The sequence below is a fragment of the Prinia subflava genome, chromosome 6 (genome assembly GCF_021018805.1).
Source record: "Prinia subflava isolate CZ2003 ecotype Zambia chromosome 6, Cam_Psub_1.2, whole genome shotgun sequence".
Taxonomy (NCBI): domain Eukaryota; kingdom Metazoa; phylum Chordata; class Aves; order Passeriformes; family Cisticolidae; genus Prinia; species Prinia subflava.
This window is the reverse complement of record NC_086252.1, coordinates 19,491,246-19,516,077: the sequence shown is the minus strand read 5'-3', so window position 1 is coordinate 19,516,077 and position 24,832 is coordinate 19,491,246. Positions and strand designations below refer to the sequence as shown.

The 24,832-nt window shown below is 37.2% G+C and overlaps 1 protein-coding gene across 1 annotated transcript in view; it reads left to right on the top strand.

Moving 5' to 3' along the window:
- Positions 1 to 24,832, top strand: part of MYO3B (myosin IIIB) — a 222,531-nt gene that overhangs the window by 96,818 nt on the left and 100,881 nt on the right. The window contains exons 22-26 of the mRNA XM_063400539.1: positions 91 to 179; positions 1,661 to 1,790; positions 15,437 to 15,516; positions 19,636 to 19,713; positions 21,561 to 21,766. Coding sequence (XP_063256609.1) covers positions 91 to 179; positions 1,661 to 1,790; positions 15,437 to 15,516; positions 19,636 to 19,713; positions 21,561 to 21,766 — 583 coding nt within the window. The remainder of the gene's footprint in view (positions 1 to 90; positions 180 to 1,660; positions 1,791 to 15,436; positions 15,517 to 19,635; positions 19,714 to 21,560; positions 21,767 to 24,832) is intronic.

Here is a 24,832-nt window from a genome sequence, read left to right as displayed (position 1 = left end):
TTCTTGAGCAGCAGTTTAGCAAACGAATTAGGATGAAGATTGTAGTTAATCACTCTGTCACTTCAATCAGTGTCTTTTCTCAATGTGTAGATAAATTTGAAGATAACTTACGATGCAAATACTTTTGGAGACCAAAAGGAGTGGAACTGTCATTTGGTATTCAGCACTATGCTGGAAAGGTAAGGTCATGTGATTTTTATTTATTTCGAGTAATAGTGATGGTCGTTACTTGTTTTTATCCAGAGTTTCTGTTTTATGGGTTTTCCCCCCTCATTTTAATAGAAGAAATGATAATGTTTATGCAAACATTCACTCTACAGTGAAATTTTTATGTGTAGCAGTCCATTTTGGAGTGTATCCTTAGGGCTCTTACACAGATTGTGTAGACAGTGAGCATCTTTTTTCTGCAAGAAACCTGGGCTCAGAAATGCAGTACTACAGTCATTTCAAAGGAATGACCCTCTGGAGCCGGGGCAGGCACAGGAATGACATGTGAATGCCACAGTAGTTGTGTGTGAACGTATATAAAGTATCTGTATGAAAAGCAATGTAAAGCAGTATCTGTAACAGAACTTAAAACCCTATAGAGTGCATTGGAAAGACTGGGACTTGCCAGTAGACACGTTTTCTTGTACTTTGTAACATCTAATTTCTTTTAGAAGTTACAGAGGTTCACATTCACGTATTATTTTATATGGGGAGTAACAGTCCAGTTTTCACCATAACATGAGCTTTGTTTGTGATTTCAGGCCCAAATATTTAGTCATAGACAGAATCAAAATAGCCATGTTTTATATAGCTACCAATTAAGTCTCATCTCTGGATCATTATAAGATTCCAAAATTTTAAGATATATTTTGGTCAGGCTTTCTGTCTTGTTAAGAATAACCATTAAAATCCACACAATTTTAGTATGTTCTTTGTACCCACATGGCCAAATAAGAAAAACAATACTGGCCACTTTTCTCTTACCGGAGAACATTCAATTTCTGTGTAAATTAATGGACTTCAGGGAAACTGGGCTTGAGAGGAATATTGCTAGTGTTAATAAAACAGCTCTAAAAATTATTGCAATTAAACAAAATGAAAAATTAACTGATTCCTATATTAATACTAATATTCAGTCACTAATTTCTAATCAAAACAGTTAAAATAATTGAAATAGAGGAATGTTTTGTTTTCCTAATACGATTTTCAGTGCCATGAGAAGTTGTTTTACATACCTATGTTGTGTCCAACCTGTTCCTCCAGCAGGTCTAGTTACAGATGACAGGATTGATGCAGACAATCAATAGAAAGTGACCACCTGAGAACCAGTTCTTACATCACATGTAAATTGTCAACTTAAGCTTTAACGAAGTATCTCTGTTGTAGTGCATCATGCATAGACATGGCTGAGCATGGCACAACAGGATTTAAGCCATTTACCCCAATTTGGTGTGCAATGGTATTCTATAAGTATAGGTACTCTGTATAGCCAATTTACATTCTGAATACACTGCTATAGTTCACTTTTAAGTCCTTTGCAGATAATTCATTAGCTTGTCAGCCCAAGCTAGCTGTTCTGTTTGGTCATCCTGACTGTTCGTGTTTTAAAGAACGTAGTAGGTTTTGGGTAACCCTTTCCATCAAAATTTCTGATTCTGTTTTCCCACACTAGGTATTGTATGATGCCTCTGCATTCCTTGAGAAGAACAGAGACACTCTTCCTGCTGACGTGGTGGTGGTGTTGCGAACTTCAGAGAACAAACTTCTTCAGCAGCTCTTCTCTAGCCCATTAACAAAAACAGGTATGTTTCTGCACAGCTTTGATAACATTTTAACTTCTTCAGCTACCTGTTCCTCTCAAACTCTTACTTGATTCTAGATTTTTTTTTTTCTATGATTTTATCTTATCTCCTTTCCAGAGTGTTTGTTACTCTTGTTCTCTGATTTCAAGATTTCATTTCCTTTCATGAATCTTGTGCAGCAAGATTCTTCCCTGACTCCAGACAAAGGGATCAGATGTGTAGGACAAGAGCTCATTCTCAGAGCAGGATAAAAATACGTGACTTTCTAGTTCTTACTCCTTTACTAAGATCAGTACTCAGTTGATAGATTCTTGTGTACCATGTTTTACAGCTCATAAATCATGTAATGTAGATCAAGGTGTTTTGGAGGTAATATCCTTCTATTTAGGAGCATTGATGTAATACATAATTTTTTACAAATTATAAAAGCCATATACTAATAGGGTAGAAGTAATTCTGTTGATTTAAAGCTTGTTGACTTTGACTTACATGAAAGTGCCAGATCTGTGGCTAAATAAAACATCAAGATGAAGTTTGATTGCTCTGTGGATAGATGCCAGAATGCCAGTACCATATGCAAATGATAGTTCTGCAGTATCCATGCAAACAAGCCAGCAAATGAATACTTCTCTCAATACTTTCTACACTCTTAAAGCAGCTTTCATAATGGGTGAGAAAAAAACACGATTCTAAGTACAACATTCTTTGTACTAGATTATAGAACTAATGTGAGCTGACATAATCAGATGAAGTATGTTTAGGTAGAAATCCTTGGTAGATGCATTCGATAGTGCTGTGTAGGCTTATTGTACATGGGCTGTAGATGCAGTTCTGTGCCTGTGCAACAGCTCTTGCCTTGAATTTCTGGACTGTCAGTAACCCAATCATTGCATCTGCTGTTGCATTTAACCTCTCCCTACATTTCTGTGTAGAAAAAGTACATCTGGAGAAAAAATTATATTGGAGCTTTTTTTGCACATGTGAAATTTATACCGTAATATCTGTTTATATACTACCGAGGATTGGTTCCTGTTGCAGGGTAATTTTTCCTGTAATTGAAAGGCTTTCGACTACCCTCCTTCAAGTTACACTTGTAGAGGTCCCTGAGAGGTGAGGATCCAGTGAGGAGTCTGCTTCTTCTTTCAGCCATAAAGAGTTTAGAAAGGAATATAGTTTATGATGGAGGATTGGTTTGTGCTCAAGTGGGGAACAAAGGATCTTTCTGTCTGCTACTGCTCTACATTTGAGTCTGTGTTAAACTGATAAAAGAGATTCTGATCAAGCAAAGCGAGAAAGAAAGCTCACACCTGGTCAAATGTGCCTCCACACCCCTCTTTACAGGCCTTGGAGCTGTTGTCAGAACAAAAGCACAATTAGGTCTTTGTCCCCCATTATCAGTCCAAATTATTGCAAATATGCTTTTTATTTTATTGCTATTTTAAGTCAGAGTGCTGATGCCTTCGTGCAAATTCATCCTTTTTGACCTTTTAGAGTGACTTTTAGCAGCAGCAGCACTCAACTTGAGTGTTTTGCCTAAGATGCATAGCACATTCAGTAAGAGATACTTCTCATTGCAGTTAAAATACAGTTACCATGCTGGTGTATTTTACCTACTTTTATAGGTCTCTTACATTCCTTCCTTGTTTTCTATTTACATTAATTTAATGCTTTCTCCCTCCATTTACCTTTCGGTGAAGAGGGCACAGCAAGTTAAGTGTTACCTGTATTTGTCAAGTTGGTACAGGACATCCTAATAAAAATTATTGTGCTCGTGCATCTGTGCATGGCGTTATAAGGATAGGTTAAAGCTCTTACGTCATTTTTATTTTTTAAAAGCCTTTGTGATTTTGCTCTTTTTTTCCAGCTGTCTGATATAATTGACATTCACACGCTGTGATGGGGCCTCTGTATTCTAAAATCAGATTGTTGCCAGGTTTAGTTTTGGCAGCTTGCAAGATAAATGAAAGGTTTGGCTGAGAGCAGAAGGCATTGCTGGCAATGCTGCTTCATCTGCTCAGTGAAGGAAGATAATGCTATTCTCTTAACTTTCTACAAAGATGCTTTTGTAAACAAAAGAACCGTGAGTGTCTATATGTCCCGTTGTACTTTGCCCCTGTCTCTTATCCCTCTTCCCTCCACTCAACATATGCTTCATTCCTAAAGCAAACCAGAAAAAATACGGATTAAGATTCATAATCTTGGTAGAGTTTTCTCCAGCTTTTGGCCAGTTACTGAGTAATGCAAAAGATTAGGAATTTACATAGGAGCCATATTCCATCTTTCCAGGTAACCCTGACTTGAAATGGGCTTTCTGCCATATGTGTGGTGTTTTGTTTGAAGATGAGTGATGGCACACTCTGACATCTGCTTGCAACTATCTCTGGAATGTGCAGTGTAGGTGGGTTTTGCGGTCTCCCATACGTGTCGTAGCCACTGGGTGGTGCTATCCCAGAGGCGAGAGGGAATGGGAGACTGGAATCGTGCCTCTGACAAGGACTGAAAATGTAGTTCTTTAAATACCAAAAAGAACAAAAAGATGCTTTTCCCACCCTGAGATGATCCTCTGTTTGAAGTATATTTTTATAACTGTCATATCTTCCTCTGTCAAAAACTGAGCAGCATCAAGAAAATAAATACTAAAAAGCTAAATTCTTGTACTAATTTAAGATCATGTTAATCCCTATAATTTATCAAGTACACTTATCCCCTCTTAACAAATGCTTCTATTCCACAGTAATGGTCTGTGCAGTTTAAAGGGCCTGAAACTAACAGCAGGATATTAAATATACATTTGTAATAGTAATTTATTGTTAATAAAGTATGTAACTACTTATATGAGACATTGGAACTTAAACATTCTGGAACTAATTTTGTAGCATATACAGCTTGTTTTGTCATCTTTTAGTGGAAATTTAGTCACGTTCAGCGTGTTTTGAAATCTGCACTTTCAAGAACCTTTAACTTCAAATTTGAATGAATTTATTCTGATTTAACCTAACAGTTCTCCTAATTGCTTCCATATCTGTCACTTTTTTACTATAGACACAGCTTCTTGTGCTGCCACTACTGTAGTTGAATATGCATGTTCCCATTTAGATAGAATGCATTCCTGATTGTCTCTGGTCTTAGTGTATCACTGTTGCTGCTAAAGCATCAGAGAGAAAAGAAATCACAGGAACTAGAAAACAGAGTCCCTTTGTAATAGAAGATTTTGTTTGGAAAAATTAAGGACAGCCTTGGTACATTCACCATTGAGGGTCAGATGATTTTACTCATTGTCCTGATATTTGAGAATTTTTGCAGCATCAGCTGTAAGGGGTGATAGTGTTGGATTGCTTGGCCAAGGCACCCATGGGGTTTTTGAGACTGCAAGGTTTTTATCTTCTTAGAAAAGCTGCATAACAACAAGATCTACTCTTGAAACACAATCTCTGCAGACTTTTGTCCTTGCCATGACTCACAGACCTTTAGAACTTCTGTCAGTGTTGCTCTGCTCTGCCTTATGTCCCAACTTGAGATCAGGGAGAAAGTTGTCCTCTGCAGGGAAGGAAAGGGAAATCCTCCAACCTTCCCACCAGAAGAGCAAAGATGCTGTGAAATGTCCTTGTCCTTGCTCTGAGGATCTGTAGATGTTTTACTTGGCTACAGAGAAGAAATACAAAGCTGAGTACAATAGCAACATTATATCCAATAATTTTAGCAGCACTGGGGATTGCTCATGCATTAGGGTAATGGAGTATCAATGTATCATTGCTAATAAACACTCCTTGTTTGTGGTGCCCATATATTTAAGCATAATCTGTCAAAGAGAATTGAGATGAGAGTTTTCAGAGCTGGGATGAAAGGTTTGGTTAGTCATGTTTTAACAAAGTAGTTTTTTTGTCCAAAGTAGATTTCTTTCCCAAACTCAAGTTATTTGTAATTCACCTGTCTAAAGATCATTTCCCCTCCTCAATACTGATTTTTAGTCTGTGTTCTTTCTGCCTTTGAGTCTCTAACCTTGCTTATAAACCTCAGATGAAAAGTAATTATAGATAGTATATGTTTGTTTGCCAAACCAAACCAAACAAGTAACAGACCATGTGCTAAGAGAGAATGTGAAAAAAAGTTTCAGGCTAGCTTTATGCACACTAAAGAACAAAAGAACTATGGTCTTCTGGTTTAGAGAACTGCTTTTCACCAATTCTTGGTGACAAGAATACTATCTCCAGTATTAACTTGTGTGTAACTGTGATAGCATGTGATTCCTCTTGACGAGTCAGAAATCAAAGGAAAGAGATTTCTTCATTTCAGGCCCATGAGCAGGTACTGCTGGGCGTACATGGAGTGTAATCTTGGCAAATCAAAACCATAGGTGCTTTGCCACTCTTTTCAGTAGAACCATGGTTTGAGCTGTCGTGTTTGTCACTGTGCACTCGTATTGAGCACAGGCCCTTCCTCTAGCAGTAAGTCGTGGTAGGTCTCTTGGTTGGGTGTGTGTCATTCACTGAAATATCACAGGTTTTCACTTGGATTCAGTGTATTTTTTTCCTCTTAATGCCATACATCACAATAGAAACAAAAGCTGAAATACATTTCAATTTTACTAATTTATTCCACAATAAAATCTTTTTATATCGGTACTTCTGTGTTAGTATTTTCACCTTTAAGAGACCAGGCACTCTTAAGTCAAATGAATTGGAAAAAAGTCATTGTAATTACAGTATCTCTACCTAAAAATGAATCAGAATTTATATTTTGTAAGAATTTCAATAAAGTTAATGGAAGCTGTGTATTTCACTCAGGACATGGAGGCTTTCATACTTCTAACTGGTCTGTATGTTAAAAACACAAAAATAGTTTTTGCTCTGCTGCCAGTGAGTTGTATGCAAACAGAGGCTTGAAATCACAGCTGTGCAGCACAACAGTCATGGACTTTACTGGGTTGCAGATGTGGGGCATCAGTAAACTCAATTAATTGTAGCTTAACTGAGTTTGGGAGGTAGAGTGATGGATCACTTTTTTGAGCTCTGCACTTGAGCATTTTACAGTTCAGTGTTTATTTTTCTTCATATCCTAAGGTTTTGCATCATAGGACAAATGCAGTACAGATACTCGTAATACTTGCTGGCAGTAGGATCCAAGAAATGCTCTAAAATAGCCCTAAAAATGGAACTCATCTAGGAACAGAACCATCTATCAGATCAAAGTTAAGGTCTCGGTCCTGCTAAAACTTTATATAAAGCATAGCAATTATTTACTGTTGAGAATAACTCCCTGTAAATAGTGCCAGTGAATCTCTGGAATTGCACATGGCAGTAAGCATTGAGAATTGTCAGTTAGAGAACAGCTGCTAATTGTCAAGCTAGATTTGCCGTAATTGTGTTTGGTAAAGGGTGTTGCCCAAACAGAATTATGCTATTTTTTAATCTGAAGCTTCACAGATTATATTGTACTGAAAATGAGCAAGGGAGCATATTTTTTTTTGTCTCCAAATGCTTGCAAATTGAACTCAAATAAAAGTAGAAGTGGAAAAATTTAAGAATAGATCTTAATTAATTTACTGATTTGATTTATAATAGACCAATCTCTCTAGAACAAATCTTTCTTTACCTTTTTCTCAGACGAGAGGAGATACCTTTCCCAATTTTCGTGTTTCTGGCCTAACTGCTGAATCCTATAATGAACAGGACTTCCCAGTAATGATTAGTAATTAATCTTAACACTGCATTTTATACTAATTAAATTCAAAATCTATTTATATTGAGGAAACAAAAGATGTTACTGTTTTTAGTATTAACTAGTAGACTGTGGGATTTCACTGTGCACCATATACAGAATTTAAATAGAGAAATATTCAGAGAACATTATACCATTGTTTTAATGAGTAGTTTACCTCACAGTTTTGATGTGCACTGTGTGCTGTAAGGTCAAACTGTGTCAAAGATGCTCAGTATGTCATTGGAAGCATTCAGTAGCTCTGAAGATCAAATCCTAAAAGCATTATTTTTTAAATTGCTAGTGAGTTTTGAGAGGAGATAACTTTGTTGAATATTCAGATGATCTTAGTCATATGAATATCCATAATGTTTTTTGGTGTATCCTTAACAAAGAATGTGCTTATATTTCCCACTCCTTCAAAATAATTGCATTAAGGGATTAATATATCTAAAGGATGAATGTAGTGGGCGGAAAATAAATCCCAGAGTCTGTGCTACATTTTGTATATTCATTTCAGAGTATTTTGTGCAGTCTTACTATAATTTTGTACTTTTATAATTTTTCTTTATTCCTTCACCTTACAACAAGCTGTAAGGGCCAGTATTTACTGAACCAGCATTATCTACTATTATTTGACTTTGTCTTCCTTATTCCAACCTGACTTGTCTTGATGCAGGAGTGGTTAATTGAGCTGCCTCAGAGACAGGGTATGACAAAGAAAATGTGTTTGTGGGTATTTGTATGAATGGGTATTTATTTCATTAAGAGCAGAGATACAAATACAATTGATGTTTAGCTTTTTACAGAAGTAACTGATTTTGTGCCAACTGTGATATTATACAGAAGTGCTGACATCCAGGGGAGCAATGGTTCAGTTGAGAAGCCGTTGAGACTTGATTAAATTAGTTGTCAACATCAATAACACCTAGATTTCAAAAATAGGAAGGTCTGGGACTCTTATTAAGTTCTGTAACCTTGTTTCACCTTAAATTAATACTTTCAAAAGTCAATTCTTGCCTTGAAGTTTCAAAACCTTGTTTGACACCATTTTTTAGGCTGTCTAGCCTTAGGGTCTTGATGACTGGGGAGACTGATAGTCATAGTGAGGCCAGAGAAAACATTCCATAACTTTTTTTCCATGTGCTTTCAGTTGCATCTTTACACCTGATTTTTGTCACTGAATTCATTGGGAATCTTCGATGGCTTTAGCAGGATTTTGACCAGACTGTGTATGTATGGGGCAGCTTCAGCAGCAGGTCCTGAGTGGTGGAATATATACTATAAAATTTTTAAACATTGTATGGAGAATAAACATACTCTGGAAATACAAGCAAAGGGCTAGAAATCAGTTCCTGACTTTCTCCTGGATTTCCTGTTTATTCACTGTTGTAGAAACTTAATTTGGCCTCAAGTTAAACTGAGCACTATGAAGCTTAAGAGATAGAACAATGAGATAACTACCATGTTCTTTATAATCATACCTTTACTTTTCTGGATGAAGCATTTACAATTTGGGGGAAAAAATCCTACGTAACATGCAAGAGAAAATATAATAACTGCATAAAACAGTAAGGGAGAGTAGAGCTGAATCAGAATGTAGTGTAACTGTATTTCCAGCCTGTGTATGGTTGTGGAACTATTCTTCCACATACCTCTGGAAGAAGAAATAAGCTTGTCCAGCCTGAGTAGACATAAGTAGAGCAAGGTTATTTTGACCAATGCCTAAAATCAGTGAAGAATTCCTCAACACTGAAGTTTCACAGAAAATTCACCTCTGTAGTTTTCTTCTAATCTCAGTTACAGATGTGGTGCAGATAGCAGGGCAATCTGCGGGGGCAGCAGAAAACCTCATAGTGATGGTGAGGTACTGTCCTAACAGCAGCAGTGTTCTGTCCTGTCTGCTGTTCCCCAGAGGATTCAAGGTTTGTTGTACTGAGCTGATTACATGCAAGAGCATCAAACTGTACACTGCAAGAGGTGTGTAAGGAAATTGCTAAGGCCTGTATCTGAAAGAAATGGCCCATGACTTCTGACAACATATAAATTACAAAAAGCCAAGCTGATTTGTTCTGTGATGCAGCAGCTGGAAGCCTGGCTGGGTCAGGCTCTGATCAGCCTGTCTTCAGCCAGCCAGTTGGTCAGGTCTCCAGCTAGTCAGGCTACAGACCTGACTAAAGAAAATGGTGAACACCAAGCAGTAGAAGATTGCAGTATTGTTTATACAAGAACTTTGCTTTTTCCAGACTTTTAAAGTGTATTTTATTTTTGTCTAGATGCAGCTTCAGATAGTTAGCACTCACTGTACTTAGTGTGCCACTCCCATCATTAATCCTGTGTTTGACAGAGATGCCCAAGCTAAGCCCTCGTTGCTGTGGCCAGATAGCAATCTATCCCTGCTCGGCCACTCTGTTTTCCAGAGCCATGTGAACATCCCTTGGCCTGTGCCCAGGAGCCTCTTTAGCATGTTGTCAGGCTATGCCATGCGTGTTTTGCCTGCTGTCTGTAAGTTTGGTCATGTCACAGGACTATGAGAAGCGCACAAGGTTTGCTTGTATGTCCTCTGACCCCATACCTGGACCCATTGATATTTCAGGAAAGGGCTGTGCTTCAGTGAACATACCCCCAGTCGAGTGGATGAATGCAGATTTGGTTCAATTTAGCTTGAAAATTGGGCATGCTGCTTAAAGCAGCAGTTAGTACTCAAGGTTGTGTTAGAAAAATTCCTTAGTCACTACCATTAACTAGTTTAATTAGTACCATAATTTGTTCTTCTTTAGTGGGTAAGGGTAAAAGTTAAGCTCTTTCTTACTGACATCACACATTCACATATCTACAGTATGTCTAGATACTGTGTATGTAGTTGTGTACAGAGTACAGTAGGCAGTTTGACCTTCATTTCATTTCAGCTGCTGTCAGTGTCTCTGTTCCATTCCATTCCACAGGAAGCCTACTAACCTACTGTGTTAATACTTAAAACATGGCAGTGGTGATGCTTACAAGCAAAGTTTTATTTGTTGCTGTAGACGTGATGCTGTGTGTTTGCCAGTGTGTGCCTTCCTAACGTGAGCAGTGACCACTGAGGTGTCTGAAGTATATGCAATAGAAAGTATGACAGCACTAAACTTATACTCAGGTTCTCCAATCCCAGTCTAGCAATGTAAAGCTTTTAAGTATCTGTAAATATGATTGGTGTCTACTTCTTGCTAAAAAGACTAAAGAAATCCCTAATCTAATTGAGAATCAGTATCAGAATTCCTCAGTTCACTATGGCCTGGATCTTTCATTTCAAATAATCTGGGCCAGAAACATGCATATTTTTGCTCCTGAAGCAAACAATTATGATTAGATTATTATTCCCAGGCGGGCTTCACTTTTACTAGGATTTTATGCTGATTAGATTCCATTTGGTAATATGTATCTGATTTTGGAAATAGTGTTTCTTGGTTGTATTTTGAATAGAAAGTAAAGTAATTGTCTTTTCAGAAGAAGCAGTAGTGCACAAGATCAGCTTAAATTACTTCAGTGACTCTCAGTGACTCAAAAGAACAGAGTTTTGATAGGCAGTGACCAGATTCAAATTAGTACAAAATAAAAAAAGTACATGTATTCATTTGTAGTTGAGCTAAAAGCTTAGTCTTACAGTAGCAGAAGATGAAAATGCATTATGGAGATAAGCAGTCGACTTCCTTTGGCCAGATAAAATGTGCTGAAAGACAGAGAAGAATCTGTGTATGTCAGAGACATTGTCTGGCCCTGTACCTCTTCTGGAGTGTGAGTGCTTAGCTGTGATTAGAAGGAATGTCAATGAAATACAAACGCATCGTGGCATTTCTGACCATATTACACTGTATCTACATGATATTTGAAGTAACCTCTCTTTATCTGAACCAGAAGCATGAAAGAAATTAGTAAAATATATGAGGATAAGGAAAGAGCTTGTACTTGCCCTCTATATAATAGTAATATCCCTGGTATGACATGTACAGTAAGGTGACATTGTCATTAGGCTTTTTCTCAGTAAGTCATTTGCACTTCACAAACTGAATGTTGTATCAAAGCTTAACATATTTCTTACCTGGCATGCTCTTACTTTGGGAGGAATGATCTATTGCAGGCATAACCAAAATGAGGTTATAAATATAGTTATAAATATATAGCTGATATTGCTAATATTTGCTTGGAACTACTAAAAGAACCCATCACCTACGAATAAATGAAGCACAAACCATAGGTAACATCAGAACATCCAGCCAGAGTGTGTACTTTTCCTAATTAATACATTTGTCCAGCAGCTGAACAAATCATTAACTCAGCCAGATCTCACAATGAGTAACTACCAGGGATGCAAATGAGAAGCCAGGAATGCTGACTAGTGCTTTCTGAGATCTGGAGACCACTTCCAAAGTCCGACTTGAAAACAACACCCCGCATTTCTTTTTTCTGTGTGATGTAAATACTTTCAAAACTTCTCCTGCTTGGCTTTGCACAATAGAAGAGATGCAGTTCTTTGATAATATGGTCTTTCTCACCTAGCTGAAATAAGGCATCAGTGAAGAACATTTTTGCAGAGATGTGAGATCATCTAAACAGCTTCAAGAGAAAGGGAAGTTTGCTGAGCGTTGACAGTGAGCTTAGCCAGTGAGTGCATAGATTTTTGTGCTGCTACTTCTTTTTCCCTTGAAAACTCAAAAACCATTTCACAAACTTTGATGTCTAAAACTTCTCAACGCATTAAAAAGAATGCTTTAACTTAATTCTTAACTTTATTGAACAGAAGAAAAAAGAGAAACATTAGGTCTGACTGACTCCTCCACTGACACAGTGAATCCTAGAGACCTTTTAGTCTCTGATCCGTGTGCATAGGTAGAAGCCTTAATTTTTCAGATGAGCAGCCCCATTGAACTGAAGTACGTGTGAGTAAAATTAAACATGTACATGTTTAAAAGATTAATCCTAACTTTAAACATTAACTTCTTTTCCCTCCTTCAAAACAAAAAAACAAACAAACAAAAAAACCAAAACCAAAACACAAACAAACAAACCCAACAAAACAAAACAAAAAAACCCCAAACCACCATGAAAATCCCTAAAACCTAAGACAATTCTTAGAGGATTTTATATGACTTAGTTGGTCTGTTTTATGGACTTGGAATTACTGTATGTAGTATTTGGTCTACAAGGGTGTCATTTGTATTTCGTCTAAAGTTTTGACCATATAATTGATGTGAAGCTAGACTTCTGAAGAGCACTGTGCAATCTTTCAACCTTTAACCAGTTTAACCTTTCAAGGAACCCACGGTAGTTCAAACTGCCTGTGTTATTATGTATAAACACTTGTTTTTCAAATATTTAATCATTTCAAAAAGTGGATTAACATTTAATTATTTTTGATGTGTCAAAGTATAAACTACCTTATAAATGAAAATGAAATGCAAGGATAGGTACCAAATTTTACTGACTGTGAGCACCATGTGAACCCTGGGTAAAACATTTCTTATTATATAGACTGACTTTTAAAACACATTTATTCTGTTTATTAGTTTTAATGGCTTCGACATGTTATAGATTGATATAACATGTTAGTTATTCTTCCCAAGCATGAGCTACATGAGATGAGTAATTCAGAAACTTTTATTGAAGTATCATTTTGTGTTTCAGCTGAAAAAGAAAATCCTAGCAATATTTTTTCCATGGATTCAATCTAATGCTGCAAGTAATTACATAGGAATTCACTTAACACATGAAATAAGCACTGGTAAGAATCCATTTCTAGAAGAAAGTAACTACTGAACAAAGGCATGATAGGTAAAGCATTTCTTTTTCTAAGTGGGCACTGAACACTTTGGTGTTTTTTCATTTGTGAAGTCATTAAAGACTTGTGATTAATTAAAAGGTTTATTTTTTTGTTTGGCTTACCAAATCAGAAACATTTTCTTTTAGTTTTGCATGAGAAACTAAGGGAGACCTCAGGGGTACCCTAGAAACCTAATGCCAGCAGTGAGTGTGGTGAACCTTAAGCAGCTATAGAACCATTCAAATTTTATTTCATTATTAGAGTTTTTTGAGTTGTTACAAAATGCAACAAAATTTTAGTCCTTTCAAACAGTCTGATTCAAAGTCCTTTCTTCTCTCAACTCCCCTCTTTTATCATGTGTTGTCAGTTCTTCGGTGCAAGGCTTTCAAGCTTTAGACTTGCTAATCTGAAACCTAGCCACAAACAACCTTTCTTGGCTATTTTAGCTAATAAAGGCCCAAAAGAGTAATTTCTAACATACAAAAATAGCATAATTGCAACTAGGACAAAAATTATTTCACCATCTACTTGTTTATTACAGTCCTCATTTTAACTTTGGAGAGATACATATACTTACAGTATGTAGCATGCATGTGCATAGATACTCAAGATTTCCCAAACAGTTGTGGTTCTCATTAACATACACAGTATAACAGCCTAAAGCAGTTTGCAGAATAGTGGGCATACCTTGTGTGCTGGAATGATTTGAACTGTCAGGTAACATAGGATGTTAGTTCTGGAAATGGCGTGCCAGTTTTGCAGTATTGTGTCAATACCAGTACCAGCAGCTTAAAAGATAAATACTTCTTTAAATTAATTCAGACTGTTCGAATGAAGAGTGCTGTGTTTGAGTGCTGGCCCCCAGATTGTTTTCGGGGGTTTGGTATTTTTCTTGTTCAGGGGAAAGTAAGAGCAAAAGTTGCTTTCAGTGTTACAATGGACATCTGCTCTCTTAGGGAATTAGTACTAGCATTTGCGTTTCTTTACCTGCAGTTTGGTGGTTTTGGTTTTCGTTTTCCCCATCGTGACTCCTTACTAGTTATGTAATACAGTTTAGCAAAACTCTGAAGACTGTTTAGAGTTACTGCCTTTCTGTAAAGCTAACAGCTAAACACCGGAGTTGATGCAAACAAGTCATTTAGCATCTGAAAGAAGTGTTAACACTTTATTTACATTTAAATTAAAATAGACACTTATTTATGTGTTCTGGTTCTGAAAGGTGTGTGGTACATCTGCAGAGGCCTATTGTTTATTCATGCTGTAAATCCTTTGAAATGTGTTAAAATGCTTCCCACTCATTATAAAAATCCTGCCACCCATGGATTAGGGCTTTGATGTCACCAATCCTGCTTCAAAGGGTTCTTTCAATGCTATTAATCACAGTTTAGCCTCTGAAGATATAGCCAGAGAAAACATTTGGACATCTTGTGCTAGACTTGCTAAAACTTTGAAATATACAGAGTGTCTTGCATATGCAAGTCCGATATCACTTCCTCTCTCTTCTCTTAGGCTTTATTTTGAAAAGCTATTTTGTGATGACTTTGGCTTTCTACAAGTACAGAAGAAAAAGTTTAGGACACGCGTCATACCTTACATTTTAAAAAAAGGCACTAGTCTTTCACTTGACACCACAATATATTTTTGCCTCAGAAATTGAGTCAGTCTTTAAAACCCTTGAGTTACCATAAGATTTGAGAATTACATGTCAAAAGGTCAAAAAATGGTGCCATTTTATCATTTTCTCATCTCTCTAGTTAGTTTGTAAGTTTAAGATACTGTCTTGACACTTGAGGATCCATGTGGTTTCATAGTCTTTTTGCTCTTTGAAATCTCTCAATGAGTCACAGGGAAATTGATTACTAGTGATTGAGCTGTATGCCTTTGTGCTGTCCATGTTTTCATCAGCTCAGTAGCTAAGGTCAGTGACATACCACCTTATCACTGACTTTTTCCTCCCCTCTAAATCAACACTGCACTCTGTCATGCCTGTGATGAATGCTCAGCAGGCACAATTGGTAATGAGAGGGGTGTGGAAGAAGTGTGGTGGTGTAGTTTAGCACTATTGTACAAACTGATGTTGCATACTACAATTTTTTCTCTTCTAAGCTTCTTGAATAGTTTTTGAAGTATGAATTTCTTTCTTTTTGGACAGGTAATTTGGCACAGGCAAGAGCCAGAGTGACAGCAGCATCTCGGTCTTTGCCTCCGCAGCTCAGTGCTGGGCGTATCAAGGTTAGTAGCGTTCCCTTTGAGGACAGGCAGTTGTTTATAAAATACTACAGTGAGACTGTGCACACAATACTTAGCTGGTGTGGGTATAGAGTGAGGTTCTTACCAAATAAGAGTCTGCCTTTGCTATCAGTAACGTGCACCTTGTCTTGGAGCATGGTTTCCAGCTTTAGTGATGAACCTAATGTAGAATTCAGTGAAGAATCATTTTACTACTGATTAATCTTTAAGCCTTTGGAGGGAAATCTGTTACATCGGTATCAATAGTCCTCTTTATTTCAAAGGGGTCAAGGGTTTCCTCTGACAATTTTAACCCAGAAAGAGGTCTCATTATGTAAAATTTGAATAGTGTATTTAACAGCATGAAAGGCAAAATCTTTTTTTTTTTTTTTTAATCTATTTCTTTTTTATTCAACTTGGAAGTGAAAAACCAGGAAATGTTTGTGACTGGTAGATGACTGTAAAAGAATGACTCAGCAAAACCACTATCCTGTAAAAAGAACTGTAGAATTTAATTGCTGCTGAATTTTGCCATGAAAGTATGTGGCATAGCAGCAAAAAGATGGGATCATTTTATGGCAATTAGTAGGATTACAACTATGTACACTGAATCTGTGAGGAAACCTGTTGTCCCTTGAAGCTGATGGTAAGTACACCCCCTCCCTGCTTCCTAAGTGGTACTTGTTAGAGTTAACCTTGTTAAGGTTTGGGGGGTTGGGGTTTTTTTCAAAGCAAACAGTAATAAATTTTAAAAACAAATGTGGTAACAGCAACTGTCCAAAAGTCTACAAAATTTTATGTTTTGGGGTTTCCATTTCTTCTTGTTATCTTCTGGTATTTGGAGCTCATGCTCCAACATCACTGTGGTGATTTATGTCATCCAGATGTCTATATCCTTCCCTGTACCTGCAAATACAGATGTGGATTTCAGACTATTATTTCCTGTCTGGTGTAAATACTTTCTGTGCTAAAGGGTGGCCTTTCCAATTTCCTTGTGTTGCACACACATTGTCTCCCACATCCAGCTGCATTCAGCACAAGCTTTCTAAGCAAGCATTTTATTGATACAGCAGGATTGTAATAGAGCAGTTCACTTCTAGAGCTTCAGCAAACACGATCAGTTAATAAACACTGTTTAAGTGGGTTTTACTCACCCTTCAAACTTTTTAAAAGAGGCAAAAAGAAAAGACATGCAGAAGATCAACACTATTCAGAAAATGTTAATTTAAATACTTTCTAGATAAAAAACTATTTCTTAGAATTTTGCAAAACACCTAATTAAAACAAATTCAGGAAATATTTTAAATTATTATTTTAAATTTTGTTTTAAAAAATCCAAATGTAAAATTTTGTTTGGAGGTTTGGAGATTATTTATCATTATTTAATTTAAGAGGGTTTTTTGCTTAACATATTTTTGGTTTTACAGTATTTCATACCATGCCAGCAGCAGGTGTGGTCAATATGTGGAAAGTCATAATTTCAAGTGACTTCATAAGGTGACGTGATGTCATAAATTGTTCTTTTAATATTGTTTCAAAACTATTAGAAAGAATCTTTTTAGTGATGAAACAGATTGGCTTTTGTAGGTCAGGCTGTTTTCCATTACAGTTGTAATTATATAAATTCATATTGTAGGTCACTATAGCTGTCATGTAAAAATATGACCTAATAGTTGAAATATCTTAATTTTTGTATAAAAAGAGTAGCTAGTGATTTAAAATACAAGGTATCATGACAGTCTTATATCATTACATTCTTTTTATGTTCTGTCATTTTCTGGCAAGCCAGTTGTGAGAAAGCCTATTATCTGTTGTACATGAGGTTGTTGCCCTACCATAAAATTGTGTGGCTTCATAGACAAGTAATGTTGTACATTAATGAGAGACAGAACTACTTAAAAAGTCTTACAAGAAAATCCCATCAGCTTCAAGGTCCATCAGAATTTTTTCTAATGGAAATTTCAAACATTTCTTGTCAAAAAGATTTGGAAATTGATTCTAGTTCTTGCATATTGCACAGATCTGAATTTACAATTTCATTCGTAGGGAAAGAAATCTAACAATACTGCTTTCAGCCTAATTTTCTGAGAAAAAGTGTTTTACATCTCCTCTGTGTTTCTGACTGTCTGTCTTTCTGTGCATTCTTTCCCTTTGCTGCTCCAAAAAAACCTCAAAACAAAGCTCTTTTGAACCCAGCCTGTTGTAAACCATATTTGATAGAGTGGCAGTCCCAAGATGGTAAAATTCTACAGTTTCGGTGAAAATAAGCAGCTGTGAAAAGAGGATGATACTGCCTTTATTGACCAGCAGATACATGAGATATGAATATGAGAGGTTGTGAGTGGTCAATTTCCAGCAACAATGTCACTGAGTCTCTGTCTAGACAGAGAAGAATGCTATTTAGAACCTCAGATTCATTGGCATTTGGGCTCAGATCACTCCTCAAACTATTTGCTTTTGTTCTTGGTTTGATCTTATTTATAATTAAATTGTGTGTCTTTTAACATTAAATATTACCAGTTACTCTGAATTTACTGTCAGTGCTCACTGTTATGGCTTTTGTCTTCTACCTGACATTTACTAGAGACTTAGATAACAATCCTCAGAAATTAGCTGTCTTGCCAAGATAATCTTGAAACATTCCCATACCCTTCCCCGTGGACATGCCTGCTGTTTTGATTAGGTTATTGATATTTACATTGTCACATTACCTCTTAAGATGTTTGATGTTACCTGTGCTGATAAGGCATTTTCCTGGAATGTATTCCAGAGTGTTCTGTTAACAAACTGCACCTCTCTCTTTTTATTCTTTTTTAATTCTTCTTCTCCTGTGTTAATCTGAGATGTGTACCAATGCATGTATGTCACTCTGGGCCAGAAGATGACAATCACAGATTCCAAAAACATACTGAAATTTTTGTGGTCACCCTTATTGAACTCTGTCTTCATTTGCACCATCCGGGTTCTTGACCTCACTAGATTTCTTTTGATTTCTTCCCCAACATAAAATCCATTTTTAAAATCTATTATTACTTAGCGCTTCATTTCCTTTATATTTTGCATGCAGTCTCCTAAATACCTCCTGAAGGTAAGAGTCTCAGTTACTTTATTGAGAACTGTAGTCTATTTTGGTGTCCAGAAGAGTGTCCTTAAGTCAGTGAGGGTTGGAAGTGATTGTACGGAGCAAAGTCCGTGCAGTGTATCTATCACAGGTGCTGACAACAGCGTTATCTGCTTTGTACAAATGCCACCTGGTCAGAGCAGATGGTAAACTGCCACAAAGCAAGTGGATGCTAAAGCGCTGGTAATGCTCCATGCAAACAGGATGCTGGTTAATTTTCTTTAATTTTGTTGAGCTGTAATGCAGCAACACAATCTGCTTGTTATGGGTAACCAGAGTTATACTCATTCATAAATTCTGGTTTCATTTTGATAAGAGCAGCTGTACTAACAATATAACTAAAATCTACAAGGAGCAGTATGCTCACTGTCCATGTATATCCTCTAAAAATAACTCTCTGCAATGCTGAAAAAGTGATATGCTATGGCAGTTCAGCAATAAGATTGAGAATCAGAATAAGGCTGCTGGGTTTATTGGCATCAAAATGGCAATATAAAGTAATTAGTAGTAGCCACAGTAGGAGAGGGGAACAGACTTACATGTTCTGACACTACTTGCTTTATCATCCTACAGTATTTTTTCCATTCATGAGCAAAATGAGGCAGTTCCATTTACTTCCTGGCTGTTACAAATATGACAATTCTTCTCATAGATACAAGTCCTGTTGGAGTTCATTGTAGTGGCAATAAGAGGAATACTTTCTAGAAATCAATTCCTAAGGTATTGCAACTTGACAGCTATTTCACTGGCTGAGTATTGTACTATCATAAGTTTAGAGTGCTCTTACACTATGAAAAAATTCAAAATGCTTAGAGACCTCTCCAAAATCAGTGTGTGTCCTGTGTCTGTTAGAAGCTGGCCTTGCTATCTCTGATAAAGTACTCTGAAGTACTCACACTTGAAGGAATGGCTACAGGAAACTGAACCCAGCTTTCATGGGCAAGGTGGGTGGGTCTGCAGTGTTTCTGGAGCAGTCCTAACATCAGAGTTTTGTCTTCCAGGTTGATACAATGGAGGTTATGCGGCATCCCGAGGAAACAACTAACATGAAGCGGCAAACCATGGCTTCCTATTTTAGGGTACAAAAATTAAAATAAAAAGCATTTTCATAATAAGAATAGATATATGTAAAATATTTGTGGAATAGCAAGATCAAAGATAAACAGAAGAGGTTTTTTTTTCTGTTGCAAGGCCTCTGTTGATTCATAAACATTTTTTTGCTTTTTTCTCTTTGTTTCCTCACACTTATATTTCTACAATTTCATTGAGTACATTGATAACAGAATCTTTAGAGCCTAGACTATTTTCTGTCTAAAATGCTAGAGGTCTAGAAGAGGTCTCATTATAAATAGAATACCAATTTTTTGCAAATAAAATAGATGCTATCACTAAATTCTTCATATTTTTTCACAAGCTGAGGCATACATACCTTTAAAGATTAAGATTTTTTTGTTTATGCTAATAAGTGAAAAACCATCCATCCTTTGGAAGTGCTGTTGTAAATCATACAGATTGCCATTTTATCAGTAGTAATCCTGTCTGAGGTAATGCATATTCTGCATGTGTGTTTAAAGCAAACAGGCAGGGAAAGGGCATTGAGAATGTTAGAACTGGAAGCTTAGGAGTCAAGAAAGTGCTAGTCCAAGACCCTTGGTTACTGTTTTTTGCTTGCAGTCATTGCAAAATGGAAAAGTTTTCGGCAGCTGACTCTTGGGCTGCACTTGTACCATGCAGAATAGGAAAGTTAACAGAGTTGTGCTAGCCAATGTGAGTCAAAGCTTCAAGCTGTGTAGGAATACCTGTTCAAGTTGCTTTGTAGAATAGTGTAAGGAAGGGAATAGAGGAGACTGGTCTATACTGAGGTGTTGCCCCAATGTGCAGAGTGCAAGGACACACAGTCATACTTATCATACAGGTGTGCACTTGGAATGCTCTTGCACAGAACCACACAAATACCAGCTCTGTAGGAACTGTTAAAAATTAAAAACAGTGTAATGGGGGAGTGAGTGTGGAAGTAGACTGTAATACACGTGCAACCTGCAGCAAGGTGACAACAATCAGCTTGGAATTGTATGTGATTTTGAGACATATGTGGGTGTATGAGATTGAACGTAATTGACAACACATACTTATCATACAACAGCTTAATGAGGTGAGTATGGAGCAGGAGTATCAGTATTCAGAGGAGTCAGTGGAAAAAAGATGTATATGATCTGATCAAGCATTTTTCATTTTAGTTTAAAATTAAATGGAAGAAATTGTTTTGTGTGTGTAGGGTGGATAGAAAAAGAAGTAATGGACCTACATTTCAGTGGCAGGATTTATGTTAGATACTAAGAACTTTATGAATAGCTGTGGTAATATAGCAGTTCAACAGGTTTCTAGGGAGACCGTGCAGTTTATATTCTCAGTGATTCTGAAAAATTAATGTAACAGGGATGTACCTGAAATGTTAAAGATACATGTAGTTTTCTATGTGGACAGAACACTGAACTGATGACTTCCTGCAACCCTTTCCCCATGATTTGCTGTGAATTTCAGTAGTTGTTTCGTGGTAAAGTTTGTGTTTCTGTTGGTGATATTTGATCAGTCAAATGTGTCTACAGTAGAATTATAGTTAGGACAATTTTAAAATTTTTTTAATGGACATTCTTAAAGTATGGAAATGTGATACAAGGCAAAGAGAAATGTGTAAGAAGTAAAAAAACAGATTCAGAATTTAAAAATTTTTTTTACAACTGAAAAATTTTAATAGGTTCCATGTTTCAGCTGAAATCTTAAAAATTAATAAAATGGCAATGGAGATTAACATTACAGATTAAAATATAATCAAGCATTACCAAATGTTTACAAATATGAATCTCCTCCTTAAGTAGTTCCATTGCAGATTTTTGTCAAGTATGTGCATCTTTATTTTCCTCACTAGTATTCCCTCATGGATCTTTTATCCAAAATGGTTGTTGGACAACCTCACTTTATCCGCTGCATTAAACCTAACGATGATCGAGAAGCACTGATGTTTTCTCATGAGAGAGTTCTGCTGCAGCTACGATACACTGGAATTCTGGAAACTGTCAAAATACGTCAGAAAGGGTATTCTCATCGCATCCTCTTTGAGGAGTTTGTAAAAAGGTAAGGCTTCTATATTAGGGCTGTTTTTCTAATATTTTATTCAGTAAGATATATTCTATGTTTAAGTACAGAAAATTCTACAAACTTTGTTCATGGGTGTGTGGTCTGAATCTGTAATGAGGACAGGGACTTTCAGAGATAAAGACTACAAGAGATATCTGATCTCTAATGGAGAACAGTCAGTGTGAAACCCACAGTGAACACAAGTAGCTAGCCTGTCCCCTTGTAGAGGCAACAAGTGGAAATTACACATCCTGCTCCAATAATTCAAGGATTTTGGAGGGTCAGTTACCTTCAGCTATCATATGAAGAACATGTACGTTTAAGAATGAACTGATATAAAAGCTCCAGATTTAGCTTTGCAGAGTCATTTTTCTTGGAGATATCATGAATTATAACCAGATCTCTGTACACGCTAACCCTTCTCGTGGCTGCTATTACTGGCTTTAATACATATTCTCAATCTCAAAAAGTTAAAAATTTTATTCAGGAAATGCTATTGTCTTTATGATGGCAATATGGCTACATGAAAATTATGGTTTCCTCTATATTTTGTGTAGTATTTACTGTTTTACTAGGATTGGCAGTTCAACAATGAGCAGAAGCACTACCCTTAACCATTTACGCAATAGTAGGAGCAAGTAGTGAATGGCTAATTCAACCATGGTGTGATAATTTTTAAACTAGAGGTTGTTTATCCAGACAACATAGAGTTAATGAATCTACTGAAATCAAGTCATTAGTCTCACTTCAGTGCCTGGTAAAGTTATGGAGAAGATTCTTCTGGGAGGTACTGAAAAACACCTGAAAGACAATGCAGTCATTGGTCACAGCCAGCACAGCTTCATGAGGGGAAAATCATACTTATCAAACCTGATTTCCTTTTATGGCACAGTAACCCACCTAGCTGACCAAAGGAAGCCAGATCATGTAATCTTCTTGGATTTCAGTGAGGCTGTCATTACTGTCTCTTCCAGGATCCTTCAGGACAAAATGTCCAGCACACAGCAGGATAAATACGTCATTGCAATGGGTGAGCATCTGGCTCACAGTTTGGGCACAAAAGGGTTATAGTGAATGGGGTGACATCAGACTGGTGTCCAGTCACTCATGGGATTCCATCCTCAGCTGTGTGCTCCTCAACATCCTCATAAATTGCTTGGATGCAGGGTAGATGTGATACTAAGCAAGTTCTCAGATGATGAAAAGCTGGGAGGAGCTGTTGACCCCTTGAAGTCAGGGAGGCCCTGCACAGAGATGTTGACAAATTAGAGGGCTGGACAACACAACCATACAAAGTTCAGCAAGGGAGAGTGCTGGATTCTGTACCTGGGATTGGGCAAACCTGGATGTACGGACAGAGTGGGCAATGAGGGGCTGGAGAGCAGTGCCAGAGAGGGACCTGGGGGTTCTGCTCACTGTGAGCTGAATGGGAGTCAGCAGTGCCCTGGCAGCCAGGAGGGCCAGCCCTGTCCTGGGGGGCATCAGGCACAGCGTGGCCAGCCGGGCAAGGGAGGGACTGTCCTGCTCTGCTCTGCTCTGCTCTGGAGTGGCATTACCTTGAATATCACACGCAGTTTTGTCCACCACAATAGAAGGCATTAAAACTATAGAGAACTGTCCAAGAAGCACAACAAAGGTGGCGAAGGCCTTGCAGGAGAGCTGTATGAGGAGCAGCTGAGGTCACTTGGTCTTTCAGTCTAGAGAAGAGGAGACTGAGGGGAGACCTCACTGCAGTCACAACTTCCTTGTGAGAGGAAGAGGAGGAGCAGGCACTGATCTCTTCTCTCTGGTGGCCAGTGACAGGACCCAAGGGAATGGCCTAAGGCTTTGTCAGAGGAAGTTGAGGTTGGATATCAGGAAAAATTCTTCACCCAAAGGGTGGCCAGGCATTGAAACAGGCTTCCCGTGGAAGTGGTCACAACACCTGACAAGAGTTCAAGAATCATTTGGACAATGCTCTCAGGCACATGGTGTGATTCCTGAGGGTGATGCTCTGAAGGGCCAGGAGCTGGACTCAAAGATCTTTATGGGTCCTTTCCAACTGAGCATATGCTGTGATTCTGTGATACAATGCTAAAGGGAAAAGCATTTCACAGTCCTTTTTAAAATCCAGAGATGGCATAGATTTACGCTTGTAAACCAGTCACTTGGGCTTGGAAATCTGCAGTCCATGCATTCAGATATCTTGAATGATAAACCAGAGCTTAATTAGTTAAATTCTGAAAAATTACTAATTTTTCTGACTTATATTTGTTCACCAAATGAATATGTAATAGGAAAACACGACAGATTATATATCCCAGGAAGGACAACTAATGTGTTTATTTCTCCTTCAAGGCAATTTAATTTTCAGACACGATCTTTACCAACTTTTTTTGTGTTATATGACTAATTTTAGTAAGGTCACACCATTCTAGAGCACATTTAACAGAATAATTTTTGTGATCATTAATATATTTTTGCATTATCCTGAAGCAGCTGAAAGCAGAATTATTAACCTCAACTTTTATTCAATTTACACATAAGTGAACTAGGATTAACTCCACAGAAATTAGTGTAAATTGAGAGGAAATTAAGCCTTCTCTTATCAGGAGATCCTTTTTATTCAAAAATGTGCTGAATTTGACTACAACCTTGAAAACTAATGATAATAAAAACAGTGCTGACTGTAGCTTTCCATTCCTGCAGATAAGAGCAAGTTGTGATAAACATCTTGTCAATTACTCCCATGTTTTTAGTCCAACTTGATGTAATTTGTTAAGAAAAGAAATTCAACACAAAAAGGGAAGGAAAGGGGAGTAGATTTAGCAATTTCCACAACAGCAAAGAAGACTTCTGTGTTCAGAATATAAGGGGGGGGGGGGGGGCGGGAGAAATGTTCTTGTTCCTTTTTTCAGCTCATGCTTTATTTTAAAACAAATTCTATTATGTTTTGCTCTTGCAAATAAAATCAAACAATACTTTATAAAGCTATCAGTGGAACAAGAAACATTTTTCTTCAACTTACAGCTATGACTAGTCAAGTGTTTTTAGGAACTAAGTAATTGAATACATAAAAATGTT